This window comes from Phaseolus vulgaris, chromosome 2, assembly GCF_051622355.1.
Source record: "Phaseolus vulgaris cultivar YP4 chromosome 2, ASM5162235v1, whole genome shotgun sequence".
Classification (NCBI taxonomy): Eukaryota; Viridiplantae; Streptophyta; class Magnoliopsida; order Fabales; family Fabaceae; genus Phaseolus; species Phaseolus vulgaris.
In genome coordinates, this window is record NC_143499.1 from 26,646,203 (window position 1) to 26,662,272 (window position 16,070).

The window sequence follows — 16,070 nt, forward strand, 5'->3', positions numbered from 1 at the left end:
AATTACAAAATCAAAATTTTAAGTTACAAAACGAACAATACATTAGATAGAGTGATTGATCTATCGATACCTTAGATACGGTGATTGATCTAGCTATAAATTTATATTTATACATAGGTTACAATAAAAATATAAAAGTAATTATGAGAAAACTAATTTATTTTTTTTCTTGTAAGTGTTTAGGAAAAAGTCCATCTAAACATACCCTTAGCCCAAAGGAGAAGACCTAGCAACAGAAACACATAACAAAGGATGTGCCCTAGGAAGTGCCGTTCCAGGTCTCTCTTCCATGTCAACTACTCCTTTTCCTTCCTCACCAACCTTCCATTCAAAACACTCAATCATACCAGCCAAGGTTATGGGAATAATCTGCAAAGCTAGTGAAGCACCAGGGCAGCTTCTTCTCCCAGCTCCAAATGACAGAAGTTCAAAATGTTGCCCCTTCAAGTCCAATGGGCTTTGTCCCTCTTCATCAAGGAACCTCTCTGGCTTGAACTCAAGTGGGTTTTCCCAGTAGTTTGGATCTTTACCAATGGCCCATACATTTACAAACAAAGTGGATTTTGTTGGAATGTCATACCCTTTAACATTACAATCTTGAGTGGATTGTCTCACTACTAAAGGTCCAGTGGGGTGAAGCCTCATTGTTTCCATTACTATGGAGTGAACATAAGGAGAGTTGGGAATATTTGATTCCTCCACCAATCTATCTTTACCAACCACTGATTCAATCTCTTCCCTTGCTTTTCTCATCATCTCTGGATGATTTATTAGCTCAGCCAAACCCCACTCTATTATTGTGGTTGATGTCTCAGTTCCAACACCAAACATATTCTGCAAATTACATAACCAAAAAACTTGTACTTTATTTTTTCCTTTAACACCAATAACATAAGCTTCTCATATCTTATTTAAATAGGAAAAACTATTATTCAGTCATAATCACAGTAAAAATCATATTATTATTTAATACTGCAAAAAGTTTTATGCGTAGAAACTATATTGTTACATAGAAAATGTAGAAAATGTGGAAGAGGTAGGAGTGTGGGATGATTTGGAATGGAGGTGGACCTTAATCGGAGGAGAAGTAGATTTGAATGGGAATTGATATTGGAATCTGAACTCGGAAACCATTTCTCTAGGGTCAGAATAAGGAAGGATGTGGAGGATACCCTGCTGTGGAGAAGTGATGAATATGGCTATTTTTCGGTAAAATTAGCATATGAGTGTCTGTCTAAGCCTGAAAGGGGTCCCCAAAAAGAGGTGTTTATCCTCCTTTGGAAGGTGAGACTTTTCCTAATGTGATGCTTATGGTCTGGAGGGCACTATTGGGGAGAATCACCACAAGACTGAGTTTGAGAAGTCGAGAGATTATGATGAACTCTACCGCGTGTGCGTTATGTTTGTCCGCGGAGGAGTCTTGCCAATATCTTTTTGTGGAATGTGGACATGCATGGCGGGTGTGGACTATGTGATTTAAATGGATCGGTATATTGTTCGCCCAACATAATGACATTACGACTCACTTTGAGAGCTTCTTTCTGTTAAATGGTAGCCGAAAACAAAATTTGGTCTGGAAAGGGGTAGGATGGACAGCTATAGTTTGGAGCCTGTGGAAGCATAGAAATGCAGTGGTGGACGCTGAAGAAGTGTTACATAAGGCCCAACTTAAATCGTGGTTGTGGTTAAAGCATAAGGGACACAATTTCTCTTATTCGTTTTCTGACTGGATACTGAATCCTTGGTCCTGTATTAGTATCTATAAGTAATTGTCTGTATGCGATATAGGAAGACGGCGGAAGAAGGGATCCTTGAGGTAACCGTGGAATTTGAGAAAGGATGAAGGCTGGTCCTGTGAGGGGGTGCTCCTTTATGTGTTATTAGTTAGGATCTACTTGGTAGAGTGGGCAAGGAATTACGTTTGCTCTGCAGTGTGCTCTGGTGCTGTTACTGATGTCTTGGTTTTCTGTAGGTGTAACTTTTGTGTTGTCATGGTGTGGGGAGACCGTTGTATAAGATGTTGGTCTGAAGTGGAGGGGGGTGATTTTGGCGGCTTTGTGTGGTTGTTGGGTGGAATGGCAAAAGGTGCTGGTGTTAATTGTAGAAAACCATTGTGCTGCCCTGTTGACTGTCTGCTGGTTAAGATCTGCTGGTTTTGATGACCAGGTATTCACCCCTAGTTCTGGATCTGTCCGAAGGCATCACTATGTCTTGGTGTGGTGTTTCGTCTAGGACTGCAGATGCTAATGAAGAGTGGAGGCTTAATATGATGGAGTTTGGTTAAGGTGAAAGTTAGGAAGAAGGGGAAAATTGGAGGTAGGGGAAGTCTTAGTTTGCTTTGTGGTAGATGGATGCTTAGGTGTAGGTCTGTTTGATGGTTGAGTGTTGATGTAGAAGTTTGTTCCGCATGCAAAATGTAGAATTTTTATTCTGGTATGGTCACTGAGAGGGTTGGTGCAATAACCTTATGAAGTTGATTGTAGCATGGTGCACCTTTATAATGTTTACCTAGAGGCTTAGTCATTTCATTTGTTCTTCTTTCTAGGGTGTTCTGTTTTTATGGAATAAGTACTGCCAAATAGTTTTGTGCCTCTTTTATGGGTATGTGCATGTAGTATATGTCACTTATGGCTTTTGCTCTATGACATACGGAGGCGTGTATCCTTTTACTTTAATTAATTTATTGTTGATAAAAAAACATAGAAAATAAGTAAAAAGGGGAAAAAATTTAATTTTTTTGTAGCATGAAAGTTTTTACAGTATTTAAATTAAAATAAGGGAATTTAAATATATTTATATTCTATCTAATATAGAGATAAAAACACTAAAAAATGGTAATGGATATACTAGACCAAAGCAAAGAGGAAAAAGAACAATGAAGACAAGAAAGAAGTAACATTTTTGATTGAGAGTATGATAAGTTAAAACCCAATCCTTCGTTGCATGCTTATTCTTAGTCTTAATTAATTAGAGCATTTAGCATGACACAAAGGGAATGTCACGAGTCTTGGTTTTGGGATACAAATCATGGGTTGAGCTCTTGAAAGAATAAATGAGGTTCCTTCTTTCATGTCAACACAACCACAATTCTCTTCATTCCATTCAAAGCACTGAATCATAGCAGCAAGGGTGGTGTGAGCAACCTTTAGTGCCAGTGAAGTTCCAGGACACCTTCTTCTTCCACTCCCAAAAGGCAAAAGCTCATAATGTTGTCCTCTCACATCAACTTCACATATTTTTCCACTCTCATTGTCTTTGCTAACAAACCTTTCTGGTATAAACTCAAGAGGGTTATCCCAATGCTTTGGATCCTTACCAATAGCCCACAGATTAGTGAAAACCTGAGTTTTTGCTGGAATGTCATATTCAGCAATGGTGCAATTCTTGGTTGATTCTCTCAATACAAATGGAGAAGGAGGGTGAAGCCTCAGTGTCTCCTTCACTATGGCTTGGAGATAAGGAAGATTACCTATATCTAATTCCATCACCATTCTGTCTTTGCCGATGATACATTCAATCTCCTTCCTTGCTTTCTCCATTACTGTTGGATGGTTAATTAGTTCTGCCAGTGACCACTCTAGAGTAACTGCAGTTGTGTCTGTTCCACCTGTGAAAATATCCTGATAAATTATAAAGAGAAATTGTTATTCACTCAAAATCTTAGCATACTTCTACGAAATTTATTGGTTGTAGAAAAAGGGAAGTGACAAGAAAACTAAAATTTAATAATTCTATGTGGGACTAATACATACATACGGTAATTGCATTCGCCTAAGTAGTATAAACATAAACATCTGATAATTTATAATTTTTACATGTAAGATATGAGAGACAAGTTTATATATTATATAATTATAAATTATATAAATTGATAATAAAGATTTATGTGTATAAATATGTTTTATTTTTTTTAGTAAAAAGATATTTTTTATAATTGGTTGAGAATGATTTATTATTTATTTTTATAATTATAATAAAAATTTATACAACAAGTTTGAGTTTTTAAAAAATTATTGTATTACTTATTTTTAAAATTGTATTAGAACCAGAAATCCCATAAATATATTTTTAATAGTGTATTTTACAACACCTGTCATACAAGCTAGACTTTTTTTATCGATGAAAATAACATAAAGAAGCCTTAGAAGTTAGAACTTCAAATTCTAAAGTGAGGTTCCTAAAGAATATTACCACCAAGAAGGCTTTAATGTTGTCTCTGGTTATTTTCACCTCTGAGCTTTGATCTTCATAAATGCTCAAAAGAGCATCAAGAACATCTTTTGGAGCATCCTTTTTGGTGAATTTATTTCTTGCCTCTTCATGTTCCCGAATGATACTTTCAATGATGGTGTCAAACCTCTCACGAGCCTCCTTCATTCTCTTCCCAATTCCCTGGAGATCCAATTCCCTACAAAACCAAAAATAATCTGCGAGGTTAAACATTCCACTCACCTTGGAACACTCCTTCACCCTTTCTGTCACCTTGTGAGCCTCTCCATCAATGTTGAAACAGCTTTTGCCTATTGCCATTCTCATCACTATGCCGTTTGTTAGCTTCAAAAGCTCATCTCCAACATTCACACCCTCACATGCTTCACCTTTCATTTTCATCATCACCACAAACCTATTTATCTCCTCTCTCCTAATGGGTAGGAGTTGATCCAGCATCCTCCCATTAAGAAGTTCTGACATGCAAAGCTTCTTCATGAACTTCCAGTAGGGTCCATAAGGGGAAAACCCTAGATCAGACGAGTTATAAGTGAGATGGTTAATAGCAACATTTGCTGGTCTGTTGGAGAAAGAAAGTTCATGTGTTTTGAAGATCTCTTGGGCAATTTCTGGTGAGGAAACAACAACAATGGGAGTGGAGCCAAGGTAGAGGTGAATCAATGGTCCATAACGATTTGAGAGCTTCTGAAAAGATCTATGAAGTGGTGGCTTTAACAAGTGGAAGTGTCCAATAACTGGTAAAGCCAAAGGACTAGGAGGAAGGCGAAATTTTGCAGTTTTGAATATGGCTTGAAGCAATACTATTGAGGCTAGGAAAATAAGGAATATAGGTATGTAACCTTCAATATCATCCATTATTCTCTTTTCTTTTCTTTTTATTGGTAAAAAGGAAATAAATTAAATTGAAGTATTTCAAATAAATCTCCTTTAGGTAACCAGAATTAATTTTCAAAAGACCTTACATGAACTATAACATAAAAAAAATTGAGGATAGTGACCGAAAAACATAAATAATCTCACAATTCAACATAAACTCCTACCATTTTGTGATAGATCTCATGATGCTAAATGTTCAAGACATCAATCAGAATAAAAAAAATTTATCCCACAAATTTTGGAATTCATCCATAACCTACATGATATATATGCTTGAATGAGTAGCTTTTATAGAGAGTAATTTGTTGTATTTTTTGAACACTGAAGTTTATATGAGGAGTTAACGAGGGAGCATGATGATGTAGGTTTCTTAGTTGGAGAAGGCATTATGTCATTGAACTTTGTTTTAGAGTTCAAACAAGTGCTGTCTTTTATGTGAACTACAAAGAATTGGAGATGCTTGTGTGTGACATAGCTTCGGCATAAATTAATTAATGCCGGAAGAAATTTAATTATATCCTAAACAAACCTTGTTTTGGTGGAGGTTGTACCGCAACTTTTACTATCAAGAATCTCTGTTCTGCTGCCTTGTCGTTGGATAGCTTCAAGGAGAGTTAAATACACGTAACTATTAAATAAAAATCAATTTTAAAAAATAATTAATTATTATATTAATTAAATTAAATAATATTTTAAAGACTAAAAAATTAATAATATATAATTAACTATTAAATATTTTACTATCAATTATTAACTAATTAAATAATATTTTAAAAATTATTTATTAATAATAGAAATTAATTTAGACATCAATAAATTTTTAATCTTTAAAATAATAACTAAGTTAAAATAATAATGAATTATTTTTTATTTTTTAAATTAATTTTAATTTAATAATTTTCTTGTATAATTTTTTTTTACAAAGATCTATTGATAGAAACTTGTAAAAAAAATACTAGTTTTTATTTATTTATCTTATCAATTAACTACTAGTGGAAACACACGATTGCGTCTGTGTATCTACATTTTTCTTTTTTACTCAATTTTTACTATAGAAATGTAACAAACATATAAAAATAATTCTGGATGAGTTGAAATTGAAAAGCAAAAAATATAGTGCAGAGAGTGATTAAAAGTGAAAGTTATTTTATTTTATATATGAGATTTGGTGTGAAAATGTGTAAGAGTATGCTCTTTTTGTTGCCTTAAAATAAGGAACTAAGAAAATAGAGGGGAGTCATATAAAAACTGGACATTAATATTAATTTAAAAAATTAAAAAATAATTTATTTTTTAAGTAATTTATATGTAATGATAAATACTGCATTGTATTAATAAAATGAAATATATTAAATAAGAGTAGAATTCGAAAAAAAATTGTGTACACCAAAAAGCGATTATAACGGAGAATCTCATTTTTATATAGGTATAGATATATCTAATATATAATAAATTATAAAATATAAATTTGACTTTCATATGATTATCCTAACCTATTTTCATAATAAAAAAATATTACGTAATTAAATGTGTTATACTAACAAGTTGTGGAGACTCTTTTAAGGTTCTTAAAGGGTTTCGTGATTGAAGTGAAAAGGTATGATTCTGTTATTCCTTCTTGCACTCCCCAAACTCAACTTCATTGGATGCGTTATTCTCTACTCTATATCGTTTTCATTTCGCATTAAATACTTTCTGCCGCACAGGATTAACATCTTAGTGATTTGAAGTTCTTGTCTCTTTCCATTTTCATTATTAAGTTTTTTTTCTAATTGTCCAAAGTCATTGCACGCAATTGAAGTCATCATACATAAATAAGTTTATAAATATTTAACTTACCCAAGATTAAATAATTGGGCAATATTTTGTTAATGATTAACCACTTTCGCATACTTTATTTATATTATTTTTTCTTTCTCCATCAATTTGAAAAGTCAACTTTCAGTTCCACTCACTGTATGAACTTGAAATAAAATGGCTTTTCTTTCTTAGATAAGGAAGAAATTTAGGTTACAGCAGGGTGTTTTGGAGGATGAAATTTCAAACTTGTAACTATAATATCATTCTTAAAATCCATTATAAAGAATAATATTTTAATATATAGATAAAATATATTCGTATTTATTAAAATAAATTATAAATTTATATTTTTAATATAAATATATGAATAATAATATTTTATTTAATTTTAAATATTAATTTAAATACAATTTAAATTTTTTATTCAGATTATTGATATGTTAAGTATTATATAGGATTTAAATTCTCTCATTTTTTATGAAAAAATCATGTAATTTAATTATTAATAAGAAAATTTAAATTTAAATTTATTAATTTTATAAAAAAATAAATTGTATGAATGAGATATTTATGAAGTTTTACTTAAATCTCTATTATATTTTAAAAGAATTAAAGTAATTGTCCATTAAACCATTTTTCAATTCAAAGTTGAATTTGACTCATTCTTTTCAAATAATAAAAATATTAAATGTAGTGCACGTTGTCTTTCAATCGGTTCATTTCAAATTTAATATTTTTTTTTTAGTTTTAAATTTAAGTAATTATAAAAGGAAAAAGTAACCAAAATAAAATAATAAAATAAAATATTGATAGAAGGATAAAATAGGAACAAATTTGTGTACACCAAAAATATTTATAATGGGGGAATCCCCTTTATATATAGGTTTAGATTACCGGAAACATAGACATTTATATATAGGTGTAGATTACCGGAAATATAGGTGTTGTTGTGTTCTATTCGCATTTTTCTTTTCTACTTAATTTCTATTATGATAGAAATTTAACATATATATAAAAATAACTTTGGATGAGTCGGAAATGAAAAGAAAAATAATATGTGAAAGAAAAATGATGAATTGATTAATCGGCCTCTTTTTTTCTGGTTTAAGTTTCTATTCTTCTTCAACCTTTTTGTTTTCTTCCATTAGTATGATGTTCATGTTAATGTTAGGATTCACTTGATGATAAATACAAAAGAATAATGAATTTACCAAAAAAATAGAGTTGTTCGAATCGAGTGGAGAGAGTGATTGGAAATTAAGGTGAATGAGGTGAGTATACTCTTTCTTTCTTTCTTTCTTTCTTTTGTTGCCTTAAAATAAGGAATTAAGGAAAGAGTGAGAGAGTTAGTTTGCATATAAAAAAGGTATATTAATATTAATTTTAAAAAATAAAAAATAATATTATTTTTTAAGTAATTCATATAAAATGACAAAATACTTCATTATTGTACTAATAAAATGAGATATATTAAATAAGAGTATAAAATGATATATATTAAATAAGGATAGAATCAGAAAAAATTGGTGTACACCAAAAAAAATGTTATTTAAAGAAATCCTTTTTATATATAAGTATAGATGTAGAGTTTTTTTAATATAATTTTCTTTGAGAAACATAAAATATTTATATTCTAAAATTATAAAATAAAATAATAATATTTTTTCTAATAGAATTGAAAAATAATTGAAGCAATCTATATTTCAATCAGCAATATCGTAAATTTATATAAATATTTTGAAATAATTTTTAAGAGAAATTCCTAATATTAATGTATTTTAAAAGTTCAGAAATTAAAAAGATTTGAAATTCTGCCATATCGCAAAATTTCATGATTACTCATTTTCAATGATCCAATTCAAATTGTGCAGATACTACCTAAAAAGTATTCCCACTCCATGCTGATCACACGCACCCTATCTCTACACCAGTATAAATAAATTTAAAACAACAAAGAAAATAGAACATCTCTGCACCAGTATAAATAAATTCAAAACAACAAAGAAAATAGAACAATACCTTTTACAAAGTTTGACTTATTGCAACCTTCTTATAGAAAAGCCCAAATCTGTGCCAACTTGCAATGAATTGTCAACAAGTTTTATCTGTGTGAACCTTCCTCATTTCACATAAAATTATCATTGTAATCGTATAATCTTTATATCCAAAAGTGAGATTTATAGGCAGCAACTCACAGTACAAGTGATTAAAAAAAATAAAAAATGAAGCAGATAATCAAAATCAGAGTATATTGATTGTAGGTTTATATTGTCTTCAACTATGCATGTATATGTTTATCCTGTTTTTAGTCTTCAACTATTAACATTGTAGATGGTAAGTAACATACACAAATAGAAAACACCATTCAATCTCCTGCTTTTGCCTTTGGATGGAGATAGAAATGGAATCCAGACTAGTAACCTGCACATCAAATTAGTAAAAAAATTATTAAAATGAAATCAAATATTTTTCTAAGTCATAAAAGAATATACATAGCATAACACTTACTAGATGCAGAAACTTCGTCTAACAGAACTAAACAGAGTAACCTATATAAAGATGATCAAACATCCTCCGTTTACTCCTTGCATTATGGACATTATGGATAAGAATAGTAAAAGTTTCATGGCTTATATCCAAGAAACGAACCGAGTATTGTCTGTCGAATTCCACACCAAACAACAACTTACTGTCACTCCTGTGAAACAAGAGAAAAGGTAATCCTATATTCTTATGAATGTCAGGATTGAAGCCAAACAAATTTGAAGAGATATAATTGTGAGCATAATTAAAGGTGAAGATTTGACTCCAGGACTCAGTTATCCCATATCTATCCATCACCCACACAGCAGACGTACAATAACTCTCCTCGGAATAAATCAAAGAGTACAAGGTTAAGGGTTTGGTACTATTTTGAACAACAATTACCCTGTTTTCATCGTTGGAAGAATAAATAGCTTTCGTCAAACTATCAACAAGTAAAAGCTTCCCAAAAACTTTCGTTTGAGGATCAAACGTCATAATGAAATAATACCATGTGCCTTCAACCCATTTCCTTGCACCCTAGTGCAAAAGTCCATCATAAACCACACCATTATAAGCAATATTCATATTCGTAGTACAAATTGACGAATCAGGAATTTCCAAAGGTCGTCAATCATTTTCTAGATAGGTATATACCCAAGCCTTGCACGGAGAAGAAATGTACGAACAATCACCATCATCATCAGTATCAGCGTAATAGAAATTCTTCGCTTCTAAATTAATTTTAACAACTAAATAATCAAATAATCCACGACTAATAAAATCGTAAGAGTAGCTATTTGGATTTATCTTTATGTAGGGGAAGATCAAAACAATATCGAATCATTGGATTGATGAAGAAAATATCACGATAGTTATGCATGCAATAATACCATTACATATACCAATAATGGTGTTACCAAAATTACGATGCACAAAAAATTTCTGAAATAGAATTAGATGATCATCCTAGCAGAGACCGATGATGGAGGAGGACAGAAGAACAAAAAGCTTGTTGCGAGACTTACTATGGTGTCTAACGATAAAATCCGGTGAAATGAGTAAGGAATGGGATAAATGGGAGAGAAACATGAATCTCACTATTGCCTTGCATGGAAGGTATGAAAATATTTCCAGTTGAAGATCAATTGGAAGAATCGGAAGAGACATTGACATCGTTCTTTAGTTCTTTATTGAGTGTGTTCTCCACTGTTTGTGTGAATTTAGTGAGAGTATTATGTATACATTCATCCATCTAAACATACCCTTAGCCCAAAGAAGAAGACCTAGCCACAGGAACACATAACAAAGGATGTGCCCTAGAAAGAGCCATTCCAGGTCCCTCTTCCATGTCAACTACTCATTTTCCTTCTTCACCAACCTTCCATTCAAAACACTGAATCATACCAGCCAAGGTTGTGGGAATAATCTGCAAAGCTAGTGAAGCACCAGGGCAGCTTCTTCTCCCAACTCCAAATGACAGAAGTTCAAAATGCTGCCCCTTCAAGTCCAATGGACTTTGTCCCTCATCATTAAGGAACCTCTCTGGCTTGAACTCAAGTGGGTTTCCCTAGGAGTTTGGGTCCCTACCAATGGCCCATACATTTACAAAAAACAGTGGTTTTTGCTGGAATATCATACCCTTTAACATTACAATCTTGAGTGGATTGTCTCACTATTAAAGGTCCAGTGGGGTGAAGCCTCATTGTTTCCTTTACAATGGAATGAACATAAGGAAGGTTGGGAATATATAATTCCTCCACCAGTCTATCATTACCAACCACTGATTCAATCTCTTCCCTTGCTTTTATCATCATCTCTGAATGATTTATTAGCTTAGCCAAACCCCACTATATTGTTGTGGCTGATGTCTCAGTTCCAGCACCAAACATATTATGCAAATTACATAACCAAAAAACTTGTACTTTCGTTTTTCCTTTAACACCAATAACATAAGCTTCTCATATCTTATTTAAAGAGTGAAAAACTATTATTCAGTCATAATCATAGTAAAAATCATATTATTATTTAATACTGCAAAAATCAGAGTATATTTAATACAAGTGATACTCTTTAAAAAAAATAAAAAATGAAGCACGCAGATAATAAAAACCAGAGTATGTTGATGGTATGTTTATATTGTCCTCAACTATACATATGTGTATCCTATTTCCAGTCTTCAACTATTACATTGTAGATAGTAAGTAACACATACAAAAATAGAAAACACCATTCAATCTACTGCCTTTGGATGGATATAGGAATAGTCCATACTAGTAACCTGCACATCAAATTAGTAAAAAAGCATTATTTAAATAAAATCAAACATTTTTTAAGTCATAAAAGAATATATATTACATAACACTTACTAGATGCAGAAACTTCGTTCAAAAGATCTAAACTTGGAGAAGAGTAATCTATATAAAGATATTCACACATCTTCCTTACATCATGTGGGAGGACAGTAAAAGTTCCATGGCTTATATCCAAGGAACGAAGCGAGTATTGTGTGTTGAATTTCACACCAAACAACAACGTACCGTCACTCTTGTGAAATAAGAGAAAAGGAACTCCTATATGCGCATTAATATCAGGTTTTTTGAAGAGATATAATTGTAATAATGATTAAAGGTGAAGATTTGATTCCAGGTCTCAGTTATCCCATATATATCCATCACCCACACAGATGCGGTACAAACGCTCCCCTCTGAATAAATCAAAGAGTACAGGGTTAAGGGTTTGGTACTATTTCGAACAACAAATACCCCATTTTTATAGTGGTAAGAATAAAGAGCTGCCACCAAACTATCAGCAAGTAAAAGCTCCCCAAAAGCTTCAGTTTGAGGATCAAATGTCAGAATGAAATAATACAATGCGTTTTCAACCCATTTCTTTGCACCCCAGTGCAAAAGTCCATAGTAAACCACACCATTATATGCAAGACTCGTATCCGGAGTACAAAGTGAACAATCAGGAATTTTCAGAGGTCTCCAATCATGTTTTACATAGGTATAGACCCAAGCTTTGCGCGGCGAAGGAATGTACCCACCTTCATCATCATCATCATCGGTGTAATAGTAATGTTTCGCATCTAAATCAATTTTAACAACTAAATAATCGGATAATCCACAACTAATAAAGCCGTAAGAGTAGTAGATGGATTTATCTTTATGTAAGGGAAGATCAAAACAATACCGAATCATTGGATTGATGAAGAAGACATCACGATAAGTTTGCATGCATATAATACCATTACATATACCGATAATGTTGTCACCAAAATTACGATGCACGAAAAAGTTCTGGAACAGAGTTAGATGATCGTCATCCTCACAGAGATTGGTGATGGAGGGGAGTAGAAGAACAAAAAGTTTGTTGGGAGACTTGTTGTGATGTCTACAGATAAAATCTGGTGAAATGAGTAAGGAATGATGTAAATGGGAGAGAACCATAAATCTCACTATTGCCTTGCATGGAAGGTATGAAAATATCTCCAGTTGAAGATCAATAGGAAGAGACATCGACATCATCGCATTGAATGAGTGTGTGAGTTTAGTGAGAGTATTAGGTATAGACAAAATTGTTAACAATATCTTCATTAATTAAATTATAAAAAGTAGATTGCTATGTAGAGTATTATGATTATTTGATTTTCATAAGAAAAATAAAAATTGAACGACCTGACATAAACAAATAAAAAGTAACAAAAAGACATAATAAAATTGAAAGAAGAAAAAACAGAAAGTTGTTTGTCGAGTAACAAACAGAAAAGTTAAATCATTTATATATATATATATATATATATATTTATTTATATAATTTTGTTTTAGAAAAAATAGTTTTCAAAACCAAACTTAACTATAATATCATTCTTAAAAATCAGTTATAAAGAGAAATATTTTTATATACGGATATAATATATTCGTATTTATTCAAATAAATTATAAATATATACTATTAATATAAATATGTGAATAATAATATTTTATTTGATTTTAAATATTAGTTTACTTATAAATTATCGTTTATTCAGATTATTGACAAATCCTAAGTACTATATAGGATCCAAATTCTCTAAATTTTTAAGAAAAAATCATGTAATTTAACTATTAATATTAATAAAATCAAATTTTAAATTTACTAATTTTATAAAAAAATAAATTACATTGATGATATATTAATGGAATTTTACTTAAATCTCAACTATATTTTAAAATAATTGATAAAATTTATAAATAATAAAATTAAATATATTAATAAAAGTAAAATAAGTAATTAATTGTAGTAGTTTCAAATCGTTATAGATATATAATAGAAACAATTCTTTCAAAATTAAAAGTTGAAATTCAAACAAAAGAGTAAGGATAACATTATCAAAAATTATGTCTATGTTTAAGAAAAATTATCATTTCTAAAATCTTTAGACTCAATATTAAAAAGATAAAACTTTTAAAAATTAAGGTTTAAGAAAATGAGATAGACGTAAAACAATTATTAGTATTTATTATTTTGCATTCAACACAAACACCAATTAAATCCTATTTCAAATTAATTTAATTTCTTAAAAGTTTAATTGTTTTAAAATTTTAAAATGATTTATTCGCATTTGAAAATATTTAAACAGATATGTATTTATTATAATTTTATATTTTATTTATTTAATAAATAAATACATATGGAGAAAAAAATATGTTAAAATATTTGTATCATAATTATTCTATGGTTAAATAATTTTCTGAAGATTTGAATTGAATATTGTGATAAGTCTGGCTACTAATAAGATTTAATTATAAATTAGTTGTTGATGAAAGAAAATAATGTAAATATATATAAGAGAGAAACATTTTCTCTCATCAGCTAACATACAACTTTAATAATTAAGTTACAATAAAAATATATTATGATATCGTTGGCAGAAAGTTTACTTGGTATAAGTTAGTAAAGAGCCGAATAGACAGGGTTCTTGTGTCAAAGGAATGGTTGGAAGGTTGGTCACATTGTAAACCGTTTGTCTTAAGTAGAGAAGCCTCCGATCATTGTGCAGTCATAGTAAAAGATGTGTTTATCGTCTGGGGCCCGAAACCGTTTCGGAGCCTGTATGTCTTGCAAAACAAGGGTAGGCTTAAAGAATTTTTGAGTTTTAAATGGTCCAATTACAAAGTGCAAGGTGGAGGAATGTTTATCTTCAAAGAAAAATTGAAAAAACTTAAAGCAGATCTAAGAGTTTGGAACAAAGATGTGTTTGGGAATGTCCAAAATATTAATAATGGATTGCTAAAGAGGATTACAAAGTTAGATTCAAGAGATGATGTAAGTGAGTTAGGAGAGTGGAAAGAAGGACTCTTCTAGAAAACCTTAGTAAGAATCTTCTTAAGCAAGAGGCAATAGTGCACCAGAAAGCAAGACAAAAGTGGTTGAAGCAGGGAGATCTAAACACAAATTTTTTCCACTCGAAAGTAAAATGGAGGAGGGCAAGGAACGAGTTACATGGGGTGTTTGTTAATGATAGGTGGTGTGAAGATAAGGATGTGGTCAAAGTTAAGGTCATAGAGTTTTTTGAAGCTAGGTTCGTCAGGAATGAGTTTATCCAGCTCAAATTGGACAATGTTAGATTCAATTCCATTACAAGGGAGGATAACAATATGTTGGTCGGTGATTTTTCCGAAGAAGAAACCAGGGAAGCTGTGTTGAGCGGTAATAGTTCGAAGAGTCCTGATCCATATGGTTTTAATTTTGGATTCATTAAATTTAGTTGGGATATTATTAAAAAGGACGTGGTGTTAGTAGTGACTGATTTTGCAGCTAGAGGGTTTTGGCCTAGGGGGTCTAATGCGTCATTTTTATGTTTAATTCCAAAAGTTGAAAACCCGCAGCAACTTGGCGGGTTTAGGCCTATTTCGTTGGTTGAATGCTTATATAAGGTTATTTTGAAACTTCTGTCAATGCGGTTGAAAAATGTGATTAGCAAAGTCATTGACGTTAGGCAGTCGGCTTTTCTTGAAGGGAGGATTTTGTTGGATAGTGTTTTAGTGGCTAATGAAGCCTTGGTTGAGATAAAGAGAAAGAAAAGAAGTTGCATTTTCTTCAAAGTCGATTGTGAGAAGGCTTATGATTCTATCAGTTGGGAATTTATTCTATATATGTTGAAAAAGGTTGGTTTTTATGACAAATCAGTTTTTTGGATTAAGTGTTGCTTGGAATCAGCTTCAATGTCAATGCTCGTGAATGGTAGTCCGACTAAAGAGTTTTTTCCTAAGAAGGGGCTTCGTCAAGGTGATCCGTTAGCCCTTTTTTTGTTTCTTATTGCGGGAAAGGGCTTGGCAAGAGTATTAAGGATGGCAATTGAGAAAAAACATTATTGATAGCTTGGAGATTGGAAGGAAGAAAGTGAAGGTAAACATGTTAGAGTATGTTGATGACACATTATTCTTTTGTGAAGCTAACACTAAAAGTGTGTTTAATATTAAGGCGACTTTGAATTGTTTTGAGCTCTGTTCTAGGCTTAAAGTAAATTTTATGAAGAGCAGGATCGGTGGGTCGGGGTTAGACCAACGAACTCTCCAAAGTTTTGAGGTGATTCTTAAATGTAATGTGATGGTTGCTGGGTTCAATAGTGTCAAAGTTAAAAGGGGGAGGGCGGG

The 16,070-nt window shown here is 31.5% G+C and overlaps 2 protein-coding genes across 2 annotated transcripts; both read right to left on the minus strand.

The window, feature by feature from the left end:
* Nucleotides 1-207: 207 nt before the first annotated feature.
* Nucleotides 208-831, minus strand: LOC137809288 (3,9-dihydroxypterocarpan 6A-monooxygenase). The gene has a single exon (XM_068610420.1). It carries the CDS (start codon nt 829-831, stop codon nt 208-210), a length of 624 nt encoding a protein of 207 aa, XP_068466521.1.
* Nucleotides 832-2,845: 2,014 nt separating this feature from the next.
* LOC137811126 (cytochrome P450 93A3) lies at nt 2,846-5,370 on the minus strand. Its single transcript, XM_068612726.2, has 2 exons — nt 4,192-5,370; nt 2,846-3,620 (listed from the first exon to the last, which is right to left on the minus strand). Exons 1-2 carry the CDS (start codon nt 5,083-5,085, stop codon nt 2,964-2,966), a joined length of 1,551 nt encoding a protein of 516 aa, XP_068468827.1. The 5' UTR covers nt 5,086-5,370; the 3' UTR covers nt 2,846-2,963.
* Between the last annotated feature and the right edge of the window lie 10,700 nt (nt 5,371-16,070).